Source organism: Gastrolobium bilobum, unplaced genomic scaffold (assembly GCF_033153095.1).
Source record: "Gastrolobium bilobum isolate Gb01-03AN ecotype WA unplaced genomic scaffold, APGP_CSIRO_Gbil_v1 utg12879, whole genome shotgun sequence".
NCBI classification, from domain to species: Eukaryota; Viridiplantae; Streptophyta; class Magnoliopsida; order Fabales; family Fabaceae; genus Gastrolobium; species Gastrolobium bilobum.
Genome location: NW_026896657.1, coordinates 23378 through 46264, shown reverse-complemented (window position 1 = coordinate 46264; position 22887 = coordinate 23378). Strand labels below are relative to the sequence as shown.

Here is a 22887-nt window from a genome sequence, read left to right as displayed (position 1 = left end):
GCACTCGAAGGTGAATGGGCGAGACCGTCGTGTTCGGTTATCAACAATGTGTGCTGCTCGTATCTTTCAACTCACTCGTGAGCTAGGCAAGAACACAGACGGCGAGACCATTGCATGGCTCTTGCAGCAGGCGGAGCCGTCAATTATTGCCGCCACTGGCAGCGGCATTTCAGCTTCCAACAACAGCTCGGTGACATTGGACACGGTTGCTGGTGAGGACAAAACTGCCAACTCGGTCACCAATTTTGGGGAGCTAGAGTTTCCGCCGTTGGAGTTCGATTGGTTGGAAAACTTGGAATTTTGTGATAATGAGATTGCATTGCTGGACAATGGAGAGGAAATGAAGTTAACATAAGGTTAAACAAAATTAATTAATTAAAATTCAAAAAAGCAGTGTACTAAATAACTTTGTTGATGTTGGAGCAGCAGTAGTGTAGAATGAATGAAGAGTATGTGGGCAATTCAAAGGTTGTTTACTAAATTACTTTGTTGTTGACTTGTTGTGATAGCTAATTAAAGTCAAACTAGTAATAGCGCTTCTGTTTGTCAATCGTCATGCAGGCATTCTAAGAATGGGAATCCGGATCGTCTCTTTCTTGTCCGATTGTCAAGGAGCCTTTCTTTTCTTTTCTTTTCATCTTCGCTGTCTCTTGGGGCTTATCCTTGTTTCGCTTATCAGAACAAGATTATTATGAACATTGGACAATTCCTTAGTGTTACAAGTAATACATCTCTCACAATTAAATGACAATTAAAATAAGAAACTGCTACAATTTAAATCAAGATCATAGATTTCTACAGGATATAGATTGTATCATATAATCAGACAATAAATTTGACAGTGACATATATGTCACTTGTGACATTAAAACATCATTTAATTTTCATAAAAAATGACAACAAACCCACATGCAATTCCAATTTCTTGCAACTCTATCATTTACACTCATAGACGGCGTATCTTAAATGTTATTATGTTTGCATATTTAATTATTATTATTATTATAAAGAATTCTGTGGGAAATGTGAATAATAAAACTCATGATCAAAAACACCAAAAAAGTAAAACTTATGATGAAATATTTTAAAAAAATAAAAGTCATTAAATTGTGAGCCATAGCATCCTAGTTGTATAATTTCTTAATATACAACATTTTAAAAATTTTAAGAACATATTTTCTAACATAATTATATGGGATAAGTTATTCTACCCATTCTTATTTTGCCTACCTTTGCTTATCTCTCTCAACACCGTTAGATTACAATTTCATCTAGGCAGAGATTTGTGGAATAAAATAAACTATTTTTCCCTTTCTTTCTCCTAACTACCTCCCACACTCTTTCTCTCTCTGTCCCTTTCTCTATCGATTTGCGTAATTTATAATTTAAATTTATATTTGAATCTAAATCCATGTAATGATTAATGGCATGATAATTCTGCTGGATGAGTATAATTTTCAAAATTCCTTGAATATGATATAATTGAACCCTGCAGAAACCAAAAAAATACAAAAAATGAAAACCACGAATAATCCCGTCCTTTGAATTAATCCACGATTACAGTAACGTTTCTACTTTGCTGTTGAAATTTGAAATCGAATCAACTTATCTGCTTCTTCTTATCTTGTTTTTCACCTTGAAGTGGGAAAATGATTTTTGTTCTCTCTATGTTACGTCCAAAAACAGGCCTATCTAGTTCCATAACATAGGGCATCTGGGTTTGTTTATTCTTGACACCCCATTTCAATTTTTTTTGTAAATGCTCATAACAATGGCTAGGCTGGATGAATTGAGAAAAAAGCTTGTATCTTTTTTTTATGCTGAAGCGCCATTGAAGAGAGAGAAAGGGGAGGAGAGAGAAAGAGTCAGAGGCAGTGGGAGAGAAAAAGGGATAAAAGAGTTTATTTTATATCGTAAATCTCCACCGTTGGATGAGATTGTAATCTAATGGTATTGAGAGGGGTAAACAAAGGTAGGAAAAATAAGAGTATGTAGAATAACCTATCCCTAATTATATATATATATATATATATATATATATATATATATATATATATATTTGTTTGTTGACCTTATTTCAATATATGGAGAAAACCTTTGGTATATTCGTTGTACCTAGATTTTTACTAAATGGAAAAAGCTTTTGGGACTTAAAGGAAAAGATAAAGAAAAGCAAGGGTATAAAGATAAAATAAATATTTGTTGTACCTAAAGACTTAGCCACTTTCTTTGCTCGGTCTCCTCCAAGACGGGTCTCTAGGAGGGCCAAGATGCTGATCTTAAAACGGGAAGTTAAATCTCTAATAAGGGGGCACTCCTTTTTCCCAGCCCCTCTACAATTCCATGTTACAATATTCATAAAAACAAAATTACAAATCAGAATAGATGATAAAAACAGATTCAGGTCCATCAAAGATTAATGATACCATCACTTGGCATTTCTATTGGAGAGGACTCCTTCAAAATTGCGGTGTTATTGGTAGCTGCCTGCGCTGGTTCCACCATCATGGACTTTTCTTGAGGTTTGTAAGAATCTGCACTGTTAATTTAGGAATTTAATTAATTATGAGACTAATGAGATAATTCCATAATTGACCCTGATAATTATGAGAAGGCTTAAATAATTATAGTAAGTGAGTATTAATGCTGAAAGCCACTTTTCTGACGAAAAGTGCAGATACTGATTCTGCTCCACGGTATAAATGCGTACCGATGAAGTATCCCGAAAAATTATGAAAAGTGTGTATATATAGGACTATTATAACAAGTTTAGAGTCTATATATTGAGAATTGGTGTCAGAACTGATACCGGCTATGTAAAAGCGCGTACCGGCAAAGTGCTGCGAAAAATAAAATAAAAATATGAAAAATCTTAGAAAATTGGCTAGGTTCAGATCCAAAGTTTGGGATTAAAATGATAAGCGTAGCTATTGGTGCTAATACAGTGTGTTTAAACTTAAACGGGCTATAAATACCCATTTTGGCCCAAAACCCTTGGCCATATTGGCTTCCTACGTGAGTTGCTCAGCAGCTGAGTGCCTCCCCTTGCCACCACCCTTCTCATCTTGAAGTCTTGACCTTTATGCATGGGAATGGACCAAGAACACACCTTTTACCTTGATTCTCCCTCTTTGATCATGTAAACACTGAGTAGTGGGTAGTGTGAGGGAGTGTAGTGTCCCATTTCTGAGTGTCATCCTTGTGAGGGGTGTGGTGTTGCTGTCCACCTTGGTTGAGAGGGTGAGAGCCTTGTTCATACCATTGGAGGCTTCAAGAAGCCATTGTGTTAGAAAAAGGTCCAAGCTTGTGGTGCATTTTTGTGGTCCTTGAAAGTCAGAACCTTGGGGCTGTGTTGGAGGCTCCAAGTTAATGTCATTTTTTGAGTTTGAGACACTTGAGGTATACCATGATCACCTCCTTTGTATTTTCATGATTTTAACTTGATTAAGCCACTCAATGAGGAAACTTGAACCATTTGAGTTAATGAATAATAATTTATGCTTAAAAGATGTTAATGAACCTCTGTTTGTGGAGTTATTGGACTCCCAATCGCATTTGGACACTTAAAAATAGGATTATGCAGTAAACAACTCGAGTTTCTGCATTTTGTCTGATAAGTATTCGAATACTTTTCGTGGAGTATTCGAATACTCATCAGCAGGTAATCGAATACTCATTGAAGGAGTATTGGGATACTTTTCTGGGAAGAAAAATATTCGGATACCATAGTGTAGTATTCGAATACTGAGTAGTATTCGAATACTGTTGGGAAAGTATTCGGATACCATGTGGTATTCGAATACTTAAGTGAAAGTATTCAGATACTTTCTGGAGACATGGAGTATTCGAATACTCATCGAGGAGTATTCAAATACCTCCTGCAGAATTTGCTTGAAATCACCTAAAACAAGTTGGAAAGCCTTAATCACTTAATGGAACCTCGGACAATGAATATTAATGATTATTTATTGTATAAACAGACTGTGATTGTGCTGTTTGGTGACATTGAGCTAGTGTGAACTTGGCTTGGATTGATTGCTTAGGAGGTAAGCTTTCGTGTCCTCGGTTTAGCCATTGTTGGTTCCACCATACATGGTTTATATGCATGATGTGTTTTCATGTATTGATATTTAAAATGCTGTTGAGTTGTTAAGTGCAAGTGCTTTATGATATGCATGTGTTGTTCCCCCTAGACGGTAAGCCTGAGTATGTGGGGTCATACAAGATGGTGATTCTGTGAGTGGAGTGCAAGTGGCGTCTTGCACTGATTGTAGGTTATAGACGTATGTAATTCTTGCATTTTTCTCTGGCCAGTAGGATTGTGACACACATGACATGATATTATGCTGCATTGCATTGATTTTGGAACTTATATTATTATACTGCTTTTAGAACTTATATTGCACATGTAATTGAGCTTGGGGTGGAGAGATCCTTGAGGACCTCTTGTCTTACTGTGATTTCTATTTAGAGATCTCACCCCACGTTTGGGGCACATTTTCAAGTTCAGGTAACTCGGGGGTTGATACCTGGGCGGCAGGAAGCCAGAGCTGAGTTGAGATTTACGCTTTTGTGATGATATGCTCGGATGTTGACATGTTCTATATTTATTATCATGTTATTTGATTTGAGACTCTGTTGAACTTTGTTGCCTTATTTAGTGAGCATGGGGATTGTCCATGCCACATTGTTTTGACTATGTTGATTTAGATTCGAGTTGTATAAACTATCAGGATTTTTCCGGTCTACGTGTTGTAGTTCCGTGACTAGTTACACACTTATTTATGTAATGAGGTTATTCAATGTAGCTAGCTGTTTAATTGCAATTTACATACAGGCGATGTTTTGGGAAAAAAGATTAAATAATCAACTTGGTAATTAATAATGACGTCATAATTGAAAAGAAAAAGTTAGTTCCGCATTTTTATTAAGTGCTGCTTAATACGATGATATGATAACAAATCGGGGGTATATACGGGGTGTTACAAGGTTCATCATAAAAGACATGAACATTTCTTGGAGGATTAGATATGGCAGTAGCACCCTCATTCATAGGGTCCGGGGGCCTTGAGAGATCACCAAGAATCTTAGACATGCCAGCTTTTATTGTGTTGGATGATGTAGTTCCCCTATCCTCCAACCCCATTATTAAGCTAGCCTTCAAAGACATGGGAGCAGAATTTGTTTTCGAAGATAATTTAAAAATGTTGGTGGCCACAGAAAGACTTGCTTGTCTCTTTCTACATTCAGACAATTCCTTGAGGCCCTTTAATCCCTCCTTTTTCCCCGGCTGCATATTAGTACCATGTTGGATCGTTATTGACTTTTGACTAGGCTCCTGATTGGTTGCTAATTTATTGTGCTGATCCTCCTTATGATGATGTTTGACAGTTGCGCTCTTATCATCCACGTGATGGGCTGTTATGATCTTCCATTTACTGACCATTAAAGCTGGCTTAGATTTAGGATTGGTGACAACCGTAATTATCTATTTTCCTTTCTTGGTCGTTATATTTTGCAGAGTTTGATCCTTATCATTAACTTTTCCAACCCTTGTTAAGTCAGTTATCAAATCACCATCAATGCCATGATCTACCATTGTTGTGCAATTTCGTAATCAATTAAATCACACAAAAACACAAGTGCACGTATCAACAAGTAATAGAGTGGATGTGTGAGTCCAGATATCGTTCCCACAGAGATTATACTTTCGTGAAGCAATCAAGGTGACAAATATGATTTGTTGAAGAACTAAAGACTAAATTAGCACTTAAAAGTAAAGCAAAGTAAACTAAGGCTACTGATTAACTAAACAAGAATTCAGTATCAAAAGAAGTGTTCAAATGTATCAAGACAGATTAGGATCAATTTTCCCATTATTGCAATATAAACAGAATGCAGTAACCATGCTATAGCAATTATCCAAACAGTAACCAAAACACCAATGCATGCAAGGGCTCTCACCAACAATACATTTATACTAAGTCCCACATTTCTATGGCCGACAAAGTTATGAGTCCATTAAGCTCAAGTTCCAATTGGTTTTGTGGTGCAAGTAATTTCTCTACTCACAATTAACTAATATTACTTAATTAAACCACAATGCTTTATAACATTCAGGAAATATCTATATTTCTATAACATACATCCTAATTATCTTGCAACCCTCTCTCGATGAATCAACGAGATTAAAGAAAATATAATACTTTATTAAGCAACCGAAAGGAAAATCATGTAGCAAAGTTTAGGCAATATTGTTTACATCATAATAAGGGTACTCTATCACCTAATCCTAATAAATTAGCCCATAATATGGTGAACAGAAACAACAAGGGAAGAATAAGACTCCATAGATCTAAAGTAAAGAAAACAGGGACGATGCTGTAGCACTGCTATCGCAGCAACATGAGCTCCACCACCATCAACCTTGCCTCAGCCGTCGGAATAGTGCAGCAAGTTGCTGGGTTCAATGATATCTCAATTGAACTTCAGCTTCCTCCTTTGATCCGCGAGATTTCTCCCAACGAACCCTCAAATTCCTCCCAAGTGTTTCCTCCACTTTCTCTTTCTAAATCTGCCTCCAATTGGGTGTCTCAAAACATATCAGTCGTAGCAGTTCTTTGTGTAGAGTTCGTTCCTTTATAGCTCTGACATTCTGGGCTTCAATCATCTCTTTCAGTTCATGCAAATCATCACTCAAAGCTGCCTTGTGATTGATTGAGATTGGCACTCTGTTTTGCTGTCAAGGTGACAACATGTGCTATAGCATATCTCACAGGATTCTTTCCATATTTACAATTTAGATTTTAATCCGATCTGTAATCATTGATTTGATGAAGATAATCTTGTGATTTCTTGATGATGTTGAGCGCGTCTTCCAATCAGATCTTTTCGTACGCGTTCAGAAGCTTCATTAACCAAATTGGGCTTGGATCCATGATTTGCTAGTGCTGATGTCAACAGTATATACTGCTGACCTCATCTCCATTGCTACAGCACTGCTTCCTGATGCTACAGCATCGACCTGCAGTAAAATAACAAGTGCATTTAAATGTTTCTAAAACCCCAATTTATGCCCAACTTCTCATAATTAACATAATTCTCCATTAAACCATGAAATCACAAAATTCATGCATTAATCATATAAAATCAAGAGAATAACATGCAATCATAGTACCCAAAACATCACATTTAAGCCTAGAATAACTCTTTTTTGGAGAGTTATCAACCATAGCTGTAAATCTCGACCTAGAAGAGCCTCTAACGGATTGAGTAACGTTCCTACCTTGTCCCACTTGTTTATTATTCATTATATTCTGCCCAAAATTAGCATAGGAACGCGCTGAATGAGGAATTTCAGATTTTGACGTATTGACGACATTCAATGCAACATTTGTAATAGCTGGAGCTGATCGCATTTACTGAGGAATAGCAGATTTTGACAATGTAACGACAACATTAATTGCAACGTACGTAACGGTTGGAGCTAATCGCAATGTTTGAGGTATACCAGATTTTGATGATGTAACCGAAACATTCATTGCAACATTTGTAACAACTGGAACTGCTCTCGTTCGTCCTCTGTTTCTACTTCGCTGGACAACCATCCATGGTCCGGAAGCTTCTCTATCAGTCGTGACTTCCTGTCTGTTCATTTCTGAAGTAGTAGTTGGATTCTGTGAAGTATTATTTTGTTCATTTGAAGGTGTTGAGATATATAAAACCATTAATGTAGCATCACTCAACAGCTTAAGCTTTTGGGGAGAATTGGTTCTTTACATGGTATCAGAGCTTCGGAGTACCGGGTTCGATCTTCACCGCCCCCTACCCCCACCCCCACTTTCTTTCTAGTGCATTGTCCACCCTTCAAGCCCAGTGAGCTCTCGTGTGAGGGGGCGTGTTGAGATATATAAAACCATTAATGTAGTCCTACCCAACAGCTTAAGCTTTTGGGTTGAATTGGTTATTTACATAAGGATTAGAGAAGGTAAGACATGCATCACATCTGTGGCTGAATTTCCTGCAAGCGAAACAGATGAGATGAAGTCCTTCGTGTCCTACTGGGAAGATCCGGTTACCTATTCTGAATTTCGACATTAAGCCTTTGCTTAGATCAACTTTGATACAAATTTAAGCAAATTTGGCGCGATCAGTGAATTCACCTTCTCCTAAATCATCTTTACGAATAGAGTTCCTGTTGATCTTCAGGGTACGACCAAACAGGTCCCCTATATTCCGTAGATGATTTGTTGTGTAAAATTCTATTGGGAGCCCAGGAATTCGAATCCATACAACTAGTTTCTTGACGTTGTCGTCTTTAGGATCAAAGAACGGCCGCCAACGTTGCACCACCACATAGAGGTCAACTCCTATACAAGGGCCTTACTGCAAGACAAAATTATAGTCCTCGACATCTGAAAATCAGAATAATAAGTAGTCATTTTCTAGGTCGATAAAATCATAGGTTCTCGAAAATTTCCGCACCTTGAGAAGCCTGTTCAGAAAGAATTTGACTCCAACCTTTTCCCCCAGTAATTTGACTATCACTGATTGCCTCCACGGTTTGCAACTATCCTTGTGAACTTCCTTGTCAAACCGGTAAGTTGGACAAAGCGGATCATCATTATGCACCCCTTCCCATTTGACTCCATCTTCATGTCTTCCTCTTATTCATCAATCCTCAACTTGTTAAAGCAGTCAATCTCCCTTTCCATCGTCGTGACTCCCCCGTTTAGATGCAGTAGAGTGTCTCTATACGATGTAGCCTTTCGGATGGGATCTCCTTCTACCACCCTTCCACTGTTAATTAGCTTTCCCTATTATCATATCAGTTTTATCAGCTTAACTGAATTGTAGTTGTAGTTATGTTAGTTATCTTCAGTTTCTTGATATAGCAGTTAGCTTTTGTATTGTATAAACAGTGGTCACACTGTACTTGGGTTCGATATGAAAATATACAGAGTATTATTCAGAGCATTTCTTTCTCTTTCTTCATCCTTTCTTCTCTCAGTTTTCTTTGATAACATGGTATCAGAGCTCTATTGATATCTGGTATTCGTTGTTGTCTTCTTTACTCGAATTCTTCTTACTTTCTCTGATTTTCTACAATGGCGAACCAAAGCTCATCACCAGATAATCAAATGAGTCCTTTCTTTCTTCACCCAAATGAGAATCCTTCTTTAATTCTTGTTCCTACTCTTCTTAATGGCAAAAATTATCATTCCTGGCTTCAAACAATGACAAGAGCATTACGATCCAAGAACAAGCTTGGTTTTGTGGATGGCAGTATACCCACTCCAGCTGAAACAGATCATTTGCATTATGCATGGGAGCGATGCAACATGATGGTTCTTTCTTGGATCAGTCATTCAATCACAGAGAATATAGCACAATCTGTTCTTTGTATGGAGCAGGCTTCACAGGTTTGGAAAGATTTGCGTGAGAGATTTTCCCAATTAGATACTTTTCGTATTGCTGATCTGCAAGAAGATATCTTTCGACTGCAGCAAGGAACAAGGTCAATTTCAGAATATTTTACTCAGTTAAAGATCCTATGGGACGAACTTGACAGTCTTGAACCTTCACTCAACTGTTCTTGTGGAGCTTCAGTACAAATAAATGCTACCAAAGAAAGAAATCATATAATTCCTTTCTTGAGAGGACTCAATGAGAGATATTCACAAGCAAGGTCTCAGATAATGCTCATGCAACCTTTACCAGGTATGACTCAAGTTTTCTCACTAATCATTCAGCAAGAACGTCAATTGAATACAGATAATGTTGAAAATGAAATTGAAAGAGAGCCCAAGGCTCTGTTAAATGTCACCACTCATCAATACACACAAGGAGGTGGACAATTTACAAGAGGAAGAGGTCGCACTTTTGCTGGAAGAGGTGGACAATTTTTTGGAAGAGAACGTGGAAACATAAACAGAATTTGTACTTACTGTGGTAGAACTAACCACACCATAGAGACTTGCTACAAGAAACATGGTTACCCACCTGGTTATACCTTCTCTCATAAGGAAAATGCAGTGTCACAAGAAGAAAATGATGCAAATCTTGATGAATTCTTTGAAGAACAATCTCAGAAACCTCATGAACAAGGTTGTACCTTCTCTAAAGAACAATATAATAGTCTTTTAGACTTGCTGCAGCAAACAAAAATCAGTTCCAATCATGTTTTAAATGTTGTGCATACCAATATATTCAATACAGATTCTACTCAAACAGGTAATTCAAATACTCAATGGATATTGGATATCGGTGCTACTGATCACATTTCTTACAATTCTAGCTTATTCACCTCTATTAAACCCATCAAACCAATATTCATAAACCTTCCAAATGGATCTCAAGTTCAAGCATTTTATTCTGGAATAATTCATATTTCTGACTCACTCGTATTAAATGATGTTCTGTATGTAGAATCATTTCGTGTGAATCTTGTATCAATCACTAAACTTTTACGTGATTTGAAATGTTCCATCACTTTTAATGAGCCTTCCTGTTATATTTTGCAGAATATCAGCCAGAGGATGATTGGTTCAGCTAAACAAGTGGGTGGTTTATATGTGCTTAATCAAGAATCTCCTAAAAGACAAAACTCCACAGAAACCAGCCACTGTAATATTGTGAAAAATATAACTAGTCAATACTTATGGCATTTTAGACTTGGTCACTACTCTCAATCCATTATGCAGACCATATGTACAAAATTTCCTTTTATCAGCAATAATACTGTCATTCCTTGTGATACATGTCATTTTGCCAAACAAAGAAAATTGCCTTTCACTTCTAGTTCTTCTTTATCTTCTCATATATTTGATTTGGTTCATGCTGACATTTGGGGACCCTATAGTATACATTCCACTTCTGGTCATCGATACTTTCTAACCTTAATTGATGACTATTCTAGATTTTGTTGGGTTATTCTAATGAGAACTAAATCTGAAACACGTGATCATCTCAAGAGTTTCATAAAACTCATTGAAAATCAATTTCAAACTACCATAAAAACTATTCAAATGACAATGAACCTGAATTTTTAATGTCAACATTCTTTAATTCAAAAGGCATTATACATCAAACCACATGTGTAGAGTCTCCACAACAAAATGGTGTTGTTGAAAGAAAACATCAACACATTCTGAATGTAGCCAGATCCATTCTTTTCCAATCAAAAATTCCAAAAAAAAAATTGGAACTACTGCATCACTCATGCAGTACATATCATAAATAGATTACCATCTTCCAATCTCAAAAACAAGAGCCCTTATGAACTGTTACATAATGAACCTCCTCTGCTAATTCACCTTAGAGTCTTTGGATGTCTATGTTATGTTTCTACTCTCTCTGTTGGTCGCACAAAATTTGATCATCGAGCCAGAAAAGCTATTTTTCTTGGATATAAAGTTGGAACCAAAAGGTTATCTTCTTTATGATCTTTCAACTCATAACACTTTTGTTTCTAGAAATGTTATTTTTTATGAATCCATTTTTCCATTTGCCAAATTAGATCAGCAAAATCCTTTACATATAACCACTTCATCTAACCAAAATATACCTACATATGATGATCCTATACCCAATTCAACACAACCAACCTTATCCCAACCTCAAAATTCAACTTCTGATATAGATATACATCACCCTTCCACTACAAAAGTGATCCTCAAACTCAAAACACTTCAAGGAGATCAACCAGAACAAAGAATTTACTAAAATACCTCAATGATTTTCACTGAACTTACCTACTACACATGCTGCAACCACTGCATCCTCAGGTAATCCTTCAACTCTTTGTTCTTTGACTTCAGTTTTATCTTATGAACATTATTCTCCCTCTCATACCTCTTTCTGTCATAATATCTCATCTCATTCTGAACCACACAAATACAAACAAGTTGCATCTAACCCATATTGGCAGCAAGCAATGAAGGAAGAAATACAAGCTTTAGAAAGGAACAAAACATGGATCCTTGTTGATTTACCAGCTAACAAACAACTCATTGGCTGCAAATGAGTATACAAAATAAAACATAGAGCTGATGGAACTATAGATCGATACAAAGCCAGGCTAGTGGCTAAAGGTTTCACTCAATTGGAAGGTATTGATTATTTAGACACCTTTTCACCTGTTGTCAAGCTTACAACAGTAAGAACCCTGCTTGCAATTGCCACTGCCCGAAACTGGTTTATTGAACAGTTAGATATAAACAATACTTTTCTTCGTGGTGATTGAAATGAAGAAGTTTACATGTTGGTACCTCCAGGTCTTCATGCTTCCTCTTCATCTCAAGTATGTAAGTTGCAGAAATCTTTATACGATTTAAAGCAGGCTAGTAGGCAGTGGAATGCCAAACTTACATCTGCACTACTTGCTTTGGGTTATACTCAATCCTTGGCTAATTACTCACTATTTGTTAAACACAAAGAGAACTCATTCACTGTTAATTAGCTTTCGCCTTTCAACACTTCGTTTCAAAAGGTCTACTTCCTCTGTCAAAATCTCGCTACTACTCCCCTTTTGCACGAATTTTTTTTTTCTGCTTGTGTCGTATATATGCACGTTCCTTTTAATTAGTTATTTTTACTTTCAATTTCTGGTTTGTTAGGGTGTTGTTAGTATGTTACACGACTTTCTGTTAGTAGGTTACAATTTAGGGTGATGTATATGTAGCACTTAATAGTTCTATTGTATTAACAATCAATATTACAATTTCTCATATTCTTCATCTTGTAAGATAATTACTCATTATATATTTGTAATTTAGTTCAAACACTTTTTATTATTGTTTATTTTTTGTTGTCTTAACAAAAAATATAAAAATACAAGTTAAAAGCGCACGGTGCAGGTCTATTCATTAGCAATAATAATATGCTTTTCTTATAGAGAATTCCGTGAGGAAATGTGGGTATTAAAACTCATGATAAAATATTTGTAAAAAATTAAATATACATGTAATAAAATAAACTCAATAACATGAAAATAGTATACCCTAATTGTACAACCTCTTAACAAGAAAAAAATAAAATAATAATAATAATAATAATAAATTCCAAGTGTAATTTTGTTAACAAACTTCAAGTATTATTTTTTCCCTCTTGGTGTACGGAGATTATTTCAATAAATCGTTGACTATATAAAGTTGGCAGCATTGATATGGAAATCAAGTGTATCAAGACAACCTAAAATAATTGACTCTTTCTATTTTGACTTATATCACCAAGAATACCTCAGCCAGTGCATGGATAATCAGTTAAATAGGTTATTCCCCCTTTGAAGTTCAAAACTGAAAGTAAACTTTGTTAAAAGAAAAGCGTGTTTTATTTTATAGTAACATATTTTACGTACCATAATACTAGAAGGTCATCCTACAAATTCCGAATATAAATATTTTGCCTTATCTTTCCCAAAGTATTGTTTATAAAATATACACATTCCACACTCCTGTCGTAATCGAATCAACCAGGTGACGACCCATTCTATCCAATGACTAATCATCACAAATTGTAAAACAAAAACAAAAAAAAAAATACAAAAATCAATGTTAATTTACTCCTATCAATGACTTGTTATTTTAATGCCGCCATTTATAAGAAGGCAAAACTTCAAAATATTCTGCGGAGTTTTCTTAATTATTAGTTATCTCTTTCACAAATTTTTTGAATCATTTATATAATTATTTAAAAAAAATTTATCACTTACTCCCTCACTTAAAGTTTTTTATCACTTATCCATTTTACTTAAGAGGTAAATGATAAAAAAACTTCAGAAAAATAAATGATTCAAAAATTTTAGAAAAGAGATAAATAATTATGAAAAAAGTTATAAGATTTTTTTTGAAGTTTTCTTTGTAAGAACTCACCGAGGAACCAAGGAAACGGTAAGATCAGGCATCGTAATACTCTCAGACCATTTCTTTGACTTCAAATAAAGGGTGGAGATCTTGCCAGCGACGCGTCCCATGTTAGGCCTCTTATCAGGATCCACGTGTACGCAATCCAACGCTACACGTGTCAGCTTCTCAGCAACGTCGATCGGGAACGAGTCCTTCAGCCTTCTATCCACCCAATTCCTCAGCTTCCCTTCTACGCTACCACCACCGCCGTCCACGGCGGCCATCGCCGTCGCAATCACCGACGTCTTCACGAAATCGCGTGTGGTCTTATCAATCTTGAACGTCAGTGGCTCCTCCCCTGACAACAGCTCCAGCAGCACCACCCCGAAAGCATACACATCGGACTCCTGAGTCAAAACGCCGGTGGCTTGAAATTCCGGCGACATGTACCCTCGGACGCCCTCGAATTGCACGGTGGAGCTCCCCGATTTGGATCTCGTCGGCGACGGTTGTTCCTCCGTGATTTCCCCCAATTTTTTCGCGGCGGTTTCGTTTTCTAGCTCGATCTCGCCGCAAAGCTGTGCGGCGCCGAAATGGCAAACCCTAGCGTTGAAGGTATTGTCGGTGACGATGACGGCGCTGCTCTTGATGCGGTTGTGGACGAAGTTGATGTTCAAACCGGTCTTGTTGTGAATGTAATCGAGCGCGTGAGCGAGATCGGTGGCGACCTGCATTCTCGACATCCAAGTGGAAAGAACGGTGAAGTGAATGTTCTTCTTGTTTCGGAGACAATCGGAGAGGTTAGCTCCGTTGACGAAATCGTAAACAAGGTAGATGTGGTCGCCGGAGATTGACGCGCCGAGGAGCTTTATGATGCTGACGTGGTGGCTGCGGCAGATGACGGAGAGGAGCTCCCGGAGCTGGGAGGTTTGGAGTTTGCGGCGGAACTTGCGCTGGAAAACAATGACGTCAGCGCCGCGGAGGGTGCATCGCCAGCAAGGGGTTGAGGAGGAGTGGCGCTTGGAGAGGAAGTTGTTGGTGGCGGAGCAGATCTCGGAGAAGTCGTAAATGTTTGGGTTTTCTGGGAGGCTGTCGCGGAGAGTGGCGAGAGATGCTCTGCTTGTAGTGGAGGTGTCGGAGGAGAGTCTGTAGCCGGTGGAGCCTGTGGAGCTGGCGTACGAGGTTGAAGGTTCGGAGAAAGTTCTTGAAGGTTGAAGGATGTTTGTTGGTCTTGATGTTGTTGTCCTTGGGGTTTGGGAGCGTGAAGTTCGAGGGGTTCGAGGGCTTGAGGATGATGGGTTTGTGGCGTTGATTGCCATTTTGGTCTTGCACATAGGGAAAATGAATAATAATGCAATCTAAGAAGATCAAGGCTTTATAATAAGATTGGTTGATTGGTGTTGCAATAATGCCTTAAGAAGTGTGAAAATGTGAATTGGGTTGGGTTGGGGTCAAAATGGAGTTTGAAGATTCAACTGAATGACTAGACAACCAATATCAAAAGTGAGAGGGACAGTGACACAATTGTGACAGTTCATGTGCTAAGATGAGTCATGCGCGTACAAGTTGAGGCAGTTTGTCCGCATAACACTCCTAATTTTAAATCGACGCCCAATTGGAACTTCAATTCGTTTCTCTTCTTTGATTTGTTCCATTCTGTTCACCATTTATTTTCATTTTTATACATTTTTTTTTTCCATTCATTCTATTTATGTATTTTTTGTTCTTTTTAAGTTTAAGTCGGATATTGTTTACCATTTATTTATTTGTTTTTGTTCTTTTTAAACTGGAGTCGCATCTGCACGTGAACAATAACGACATAGGTCAAGGGAGCATAATGCGAACATATAATTGTACGGAATAAATGTGTATCATTTTAAGTGATATAAATTGAATTATTTCATAGATATAAATAGATGGAATTTTTTTTGTCTTTATTTTATTTAGTGAGATTCATATTTCTTTTTGTCTATAAATGTGTATCTTTGTTTGTAAGATCAATTTTTTATTGTTTACTTTCATGTCTTCTGGTGTTATAATTGCATTTTCTTTGATTTCTTCAGAATCTTATTTTCTCACTTAGCTGTTATTTAGTAGAAGACACATTAAATTAAGGGTTTGTCTACTCTCATGTTGTAGGAGAGAGCATATCTTATGCTAAGACACAAAATGATGGGACCCACCACTAAAAAAGAGAAAAGAAAATAAAAGAAAATAGCAACACACTTATCGAAGTGTCTATGGCATAAGATAATAATCTCCTACAACATGAGACTACTATTTCCCTTAAATTAATCAATGTGTTATTATCTTTAGTATTTGGTCCCAACTAATAATTGGTAACTGCTATTAATCTTTTTTCTTTGTCAACAAAATCAAAACTTAAATACTCTTCTCTTAGTTCTAACATGTTAATCTGTACAAATTTTTAATGATTATAAAAATAAAATTAGATAATCAATCAATATAAAATCAAATTCTAAACAAATTTGATAGGTAGAGTGGATATGCATTACTAACTAAACTCTTCTTTGTATACAATGAAAAAGCCAGCTTTCCACATTGATTAGGGAGGGTAGCAGACCAAGAACAAAATCTGTCATATATGCTAGCAGGTTGAATTTGGTAAATAATAATTATCTCTAATTGGGTGCAATGAACGGGTGGAACACTTTTTTTTATGAATAACATTGCTTGTCTTTTACTTTTTAAAAGCACTTTCAAAATTTTATTTTACAGACCATGTTGCATATCATATAGTAGAACATATTTTCATATTTTAGAGAGTGACAGGGGCCCACCCTAACCCCATGTAGGTCCGCCCTGACTATTAATAACCCATAATGGAAGAATTACTGTGAAAATAGTCATGAGATGCACTACTAGGATATTTTAGGCTTTCTCATTGTGATTGACTACAACAATCAGTGATTGTTGTATGGTCTTATTGGTTCACTCACAACTAAAATATATGGGAAAAATAAGTGTAATGTTGCATGAAGATTTTTATGTTATGTTATAAAGACATCTAACCGTGGGATTCCAGCTATTTGATCACTGTAGTCCTTATTTAATAATTAATTATCAAATTGACCTTGATTATAAACTATTTTAAAAATTTAACCTTGCTTACAAACGTAACACCAATCTGTCTCTGTTTGACCGTTGATCATCAAGTCTACACGGGTATTTTTTGAAAATTTTACCCTACCCGGATAGTCAAGGAGATACCCTGGTATATTTCAAAAATCTGAAAAAATAGTTGAATTATTTACCCGAGTAGGTAAGTGGTTACCCAGGTAAATTTCCTTCTTTATTTCAAAAATCTGCAAAGAAGGGAGAGTGAGAGACAGAATTCTTTACTGTTGGCCAACAAATAATTCCTAATCTCTAAGAGCTCTCAATGATATCTGGCTGAAGAAAATATAATAAACAAGCCGCATCAATGAGAAAATAAGAATTTATAAAAAGGGCGAGGTGCCTGAAAAGTGAGGATTAACTAAACCAGTAAATTCCTACAACTGGTAGGCTATAAGGTCGTGTTTGGTACTCGGATTTTTTGTAAAAGTCTGGGAAACTGAGCTTAGGTAAATTGAAATCCTATGTTTGGTAGCCAAAAATTGAAAATTATTCCAGATATATTTTGTTCCTGGATTTCATTCTGCAGTGTAAATGGGAGTACAGATACCAGCTCAACAATACCACATATTTATTGGCTTTTTTGGTTTCCAGAGGAAGTGATAAATTGATAAAAAATTTTGGACCAAATTAACCCTACGTTTGTGAAGTCTGTGAAGAAACTTTAATTTTTTGGGTTCAAAGCACTGAGGAAGAGATAATCAGATCTCAAGCTCAGCCTTCAACCATCTTTTTGATCGAAGCACCTATAGTAACAACAATAAAAAAATGAAAAATGAATGAGTTGAATTGACCTGTAAGAGAAGAAAAAATCAGAAAGAGCTCAACCAAACACTTTTAGGTGGTGACGTGGTGGCCGAGAAATGGGTGGCAATGGAGGCGAGAAGAAGAAACAAAGCTCTGAACCTAATCGTTTATGATTTGAACGTGGCTCAAAAAGCTGTACAAAAAAAAAATGAAACTGGGGTTATTTTTGTAAAATAACCCCACATTCCTACTATTTTTAACAATCAACCAAACATCAACTCAGTAAACTAACTCAAATATTCCAGGACAAATTTTGGTCAACCAAATACACTTTTATAATTTATCTGCAAAAAACTATTTCAGCCCACATTTCTGCAAAATTAGTTTCCCAGTTAAAAAAATATTTCTCCCTTACCAAACGCCCCCTAAATAACTTTCCCCTAAACTCCGACAGCTCACAAATGATTTGTCACAAAAGCAAATACAACAAAGTAAGGGAAAAAGAATAGGAACAAACTTAGCCAGTAGAAATCATCTAAATACTTTATCCCTAATCTCAAAGATTTCCCAAATAATATTTAGCAAGAGAAAATACAAAAGACTAGACTCCTAAATTTACTTTTTAAAAAATTGTAAGAAGATAAACAAGCCTGGAAAGTGGGAATCCCTTAAGGGGGCGTTTGGTTGAAGATAAATTTTAAGAATACTAGAGAAATATAATTATTAAGTATCCATAGAGAAAGTTGAATAGATGGGGAAGTTAAAAAAAAAGTAGTTTGGTTTGACAAATTGTTACCAGGAAAATATATGACAAAAAGTGTGTCAACAGTGCTTTACCCGAATTTTCTCAAAAAATCACCCTCAAATCGGATTTCTAAACAGTGCAAATTACTATCTTTCTCAAAAAGCCATGCATTTCACATAGATGGATTTTGGTCAAAAGCTGTTGAACCAAATATTGGTTTTCTAAAAACCAAACTTCATTTACCTAGAAAAATCTCAAAAAGCATGAAACCAAACGCCCCCTAAGACAAAATTTCCACTGCAAGTATATCTAATAAGAAGGATGCCTATATGTCTATCACTTACCACCAAGAACACAAAAAGATACTCTCTCTCTCCTGCTTAAAATTTAAAAACAGTATGTACCGATTGGCTTCTACTAAGTTGTTCTCTACAATGTAACAATGTAAACTAAATTTTACCTGCTCCAATAGCATATACATTCTTTAAGCCACCCATAACTTCATGAGTAAGAAGGTCACCGTTATCCCACACTATAAACAAGGAAATTTACCCGGGTAGCTCCCTTTCTATTTAGGTAAATAATTCAACCATTTTTTCAGATTTTTGAAATATACCAAGGTATCCCCTTAACTACTCGAGTAGGGTAAATTTTCAAAAAATACCCGGATAGGGAGGGGGATACCGAGTAGGCTTGATGGTCAACGGTCAAACAGGAGCAGATTGGTGTTATGTTTGTAAAAAAGGTTAAATTTTTGAAATAGTTTATAATCAAAGTCAATTTGATAATTACTTATTAAATAAGGGCTACGATGGTCAAAAACCCTTGGAATCCATTTTTTGTTTAAAAAAAATGGGTCCCGCCATTAACTATGTTGGCCGGAAAGAGAGGGATTGCAGGATACTCATAAACCCCAAAATATATATGTATTAATGATCGATTAATATTGTACAATTCATATTTGTGGATTTATTGGTGAAATAATTTCAACAAATGATATCAGTGACTTGATTAATTATATGATTTGTGATTTAACTGTTTATTATTGAACATGCTTGCTTCTTTTGGGATTGAATTTTGTTAACACTTATGTTTAGAGAACTTTGATTTGGATTTTCTTTTCTAAACCTAGGGTTTGAAAAAACCCAAATTGCAAATTAGTTCTAATTTGTGAATCTATATACATGGTTTTTATCCAATGATCCTTGTCAAATTTTAACCCCAATATGATTTTTCCAAATATTGTTGCAATTCAATCATTTTGAACTCTGAAGTAATAGAAAGTCTAACCTTACTCATTTTTCGTGTTTGGAGAGGTCTTGCACAAGCTAAAATTTTCACTCCTCCTAATTTAGAACGGGTCATTTTTACATTAGATCCATTTTAGGCAAAATTTCTTAAATTTGATATTGTTGACGTTGAGTCTTTTGATGCTTGTAGTTAAGTAGTCCTAAAATAAGCTTCATGTCAATAATATTTAAAATTAGTTAAGTTGTGATATCTTTGAGTTTCATTAAAAATAAGGTGGATTATTTTTAAAATTAGTTAAGGAGTCTTATAAGATCATTAGAAGCAAGATTGTCATTCTTCTTTTATAAGTTAGTTATGTTTTGTTTCCAATGAACATGGTGTTGGGTTTGTGTTCTTTTACTAAAGTCTAAATGAACTAAGAGTATGAGAAGAGCCCAAGAAGTCCAGAGCTCTTAGAGAGCTTAGAGCTAAAGTTTCTTGACACCTATATATATACTATCACTTAAGTCATAAGTCTTTAGATCATTGAACAGACGAGGTAAGTTCATATCTAAAAAATTGCTCACACACTTTCTCTTCTCCCTCGAGAGATAGTGCGGAAGGTTTGTCAGAGAGCGAAGAGATCAATTCATGAGTTCGTGCTGTGACACAGAGGACACCGATTTGTGGAGCATCATCTACGATTTGTGCTATAAGAGATAATCATAAACGATGATGATTTGTTGCATTCCAAATCGCAATGGTCTAAAACGCTTCTGCAGATCCAATTATGCCTACACATGATATAATTTTTTTGATAAATAACATGATATAATTTTTTAAACTTAACATGTGTTGTTTAATATTTTTAACATAAAAATTCTAGGAGAAACTTCAATATTTGTTTTGGTAATTGATATTCACCATGCTAATTTAATCACCTTTTTTTATAATATACTTGATAGTTGTAATATTTGGATTATAAATATAGAGATGTACCTATAGTTAAAAGTGACAAATTCAATAAGAATTCATGTCCCAGTAATGATATTGAAAGGGAAACAAGAATTTACCAATAAAATTGTATATTTTAATGAAATTTTCAAGATATTTTATCCCCTTAAATTTTATCTTTTTTTTCTGGCCAATTAAGAAAATATAAACAATTTAAAAAATAATTCTTAATGTACCTTATTTCCTTTTAAATTTCATCATGTTAGAAACAGGTTAGAACATGTTGGGAACATGTTGAGTAAATATCATCCCACAAATACCAGGTCTATTAGCATTTATACGTTATCAAATTGAGTCATGTCCTCTAAATAATTATATTTCTTTGTACATAATTAAATTTATAAGTTTCACTTGGTGTGACGTATCCATATTCCAAGTCCAAATTATTTCTTAATTTGGTACACTAAAGCGACCGAAGAGCCTCTAAACAACCGCTACCCCCAAAGGATCCTGAAAGATCATCAAGAATTAAATCCCCAAACTTATCAGTGGTCTATCTAGCAAGTGTAAATGCAGTTTTTTTCTCTACAACAGTGAGATTTGGGACAGTGCTCCAAATCCAATTTTCGTTGATATGAGTTACCTTGATGGATTCTTCGCGTTTCAATTCAGAAGTTCTGAAACTTTGCGAGTAAATCATGTGTGATAAGGGTACTATATATCTACATCATGCACCTTTGTAATTAATTATATGCAATTGTTTAGGTTAGCTTATTTTATTTTAAAAGCAATTTATAAACAAAAGTTTAGTAATGGATTTTTTTTTTCAAACAATAAATGTTTACTTAAGAATTAAGATTTAATTTAAACATGAAAGACTTCGTAATTTTGCAATCTCAATTAGATTCTGTACTGTGCGCATTTTAGGAAAAGACGCGGGACCCGTAAAAACCGACTCTCTTATTATAAATCTATCTATCCCTTGAGTTTCAAGATTTTCCAATTTAGAAAGATATACTCAGTCGGTGGGAACATGAAAGAGGTATAAATGGATTCTTCTTTTCTTAGACAGCAAAGTTTATCTTGATGCTTGATTCTCATGTATGAATTCGTTGGCAAAACAGCAAAGTTGCGTTTGAATTGTCTTAAAAAATGTACCATTTATATTTTATGTCCTAAACAAACACTTGATGCGCTTGCATTGTCTTTAAAACGAATATATCATTTACTATTTTACTAATGTTATGGACTCATATGTGAGGCCTATTTATTAATAAGCTACAAGGGGCAATCCAAATATAAATTAGATATAGTTAAGGAAGGATATTCATCAAGGATATCAATTATAATACGACACCATAATATATGGGCTTGAGCCGTCATCAGAAGCACTGAAGGTTCAGAATCCAATATCCACAGGTAAACTCTATAAATAAGTGGCAAAGCCTACAGGTACGTGACGCTCTCTCTCTTACTGTTATGTTGTCACTATGCACGCGCACCCCCTTTGACAAAGCTATTGTTCTTCTGTACACAGAGATCTGCTTCATTGACATAATTCATAGATACCTTAGAGAAGAGACATAGATTCAAACACAACATATTAGCTCTATTGAGTTAAGGGTTATGTTTCATTTTACATGAGATAAACAACTCTCATACACACACAAAAAAAGGGTTGGGTCCCACAATTCTTTTTTTTTTCTCCTCTTATGTGTGGGTCTCACTTATAATTTTATTTTTACAACATGAGATAAGGATTTTTCTACACCATAAAAAAAGTATTTCCCTTAGTTAAACATCTTTGTCTCTAAAATAGAACAATTGATATTTTGTTTTGTTAATATGGCACGATGTTCATGAATTTTTAGATCTTACCAATTTATTTATTTTTACATTGTATGAATGTAAAACTAATTATGGCTAAAGGTATGCATTGCAATGACCCCTGGACGTATAATTTTTACGTCATCTTGTGGGTATAGATTCTGTTTAATAATTTGTTTAGTTAGTTGTTCACATTTTTGTCTAAATAAATAATAAAATTAGGGAAAAGTATTTGTCCTTTTAAATGACACAACTTATATCATTTCACTCTCACAAAGAGATGAGACTCACACCTTTATTTTTTTTGTCCATTCTGTCTTCCCCTTTATCTATCTCTTTCTTTCACTTAAAATGACACAATTTTACATTTTTTAAAATAATACACATTTTTCCCATAAAATT

The 22887-nt window shown here is 35.4% G+C and overlaps 1 protein-coding gene across 3 annotated transcripts; it reads right to left on the bottom strand.

Moving 5' to 3' along the window:
• Positions 1-60: 60 nt before the first annotated feature.
• LOC133301317 (protein LYK5) lies at positions 61-15205 on the bottom strand. Of its 3 annotated transcripts, none has more exons than XM_061500944.1 (2): positions 13872-15205; positions 61-322 (listed from the first exon to the last, which is right to left on the bottom strand). In XM_061500944.1, exons 1-2 carry the CDS (start codon positions 15176-15178, stop codon positions 67-69), a joined length of 1563 nt encoding a protein of 520 aa, XP_061356928.1. In that variant the 5' UTR covers positions 15179-15205; the 3' UTR covers positions 61-66. The 3 variants fall into 3 exon arrangements, with proteins under 3 accessions (XP_061356928.1, XP_061356929.1, XP_061356930.1); XM_061500945.1 differs by lacking the exon at positions 61-322 and adding an exon at positions 2257-2539; XM_061500946.1 differs by lacking the exon at positions 61-322 and adding an exon at positions 6279-7024.
• Between the last annotated feature and the right edge of the window lie 7682 nt (positions 15206-22887).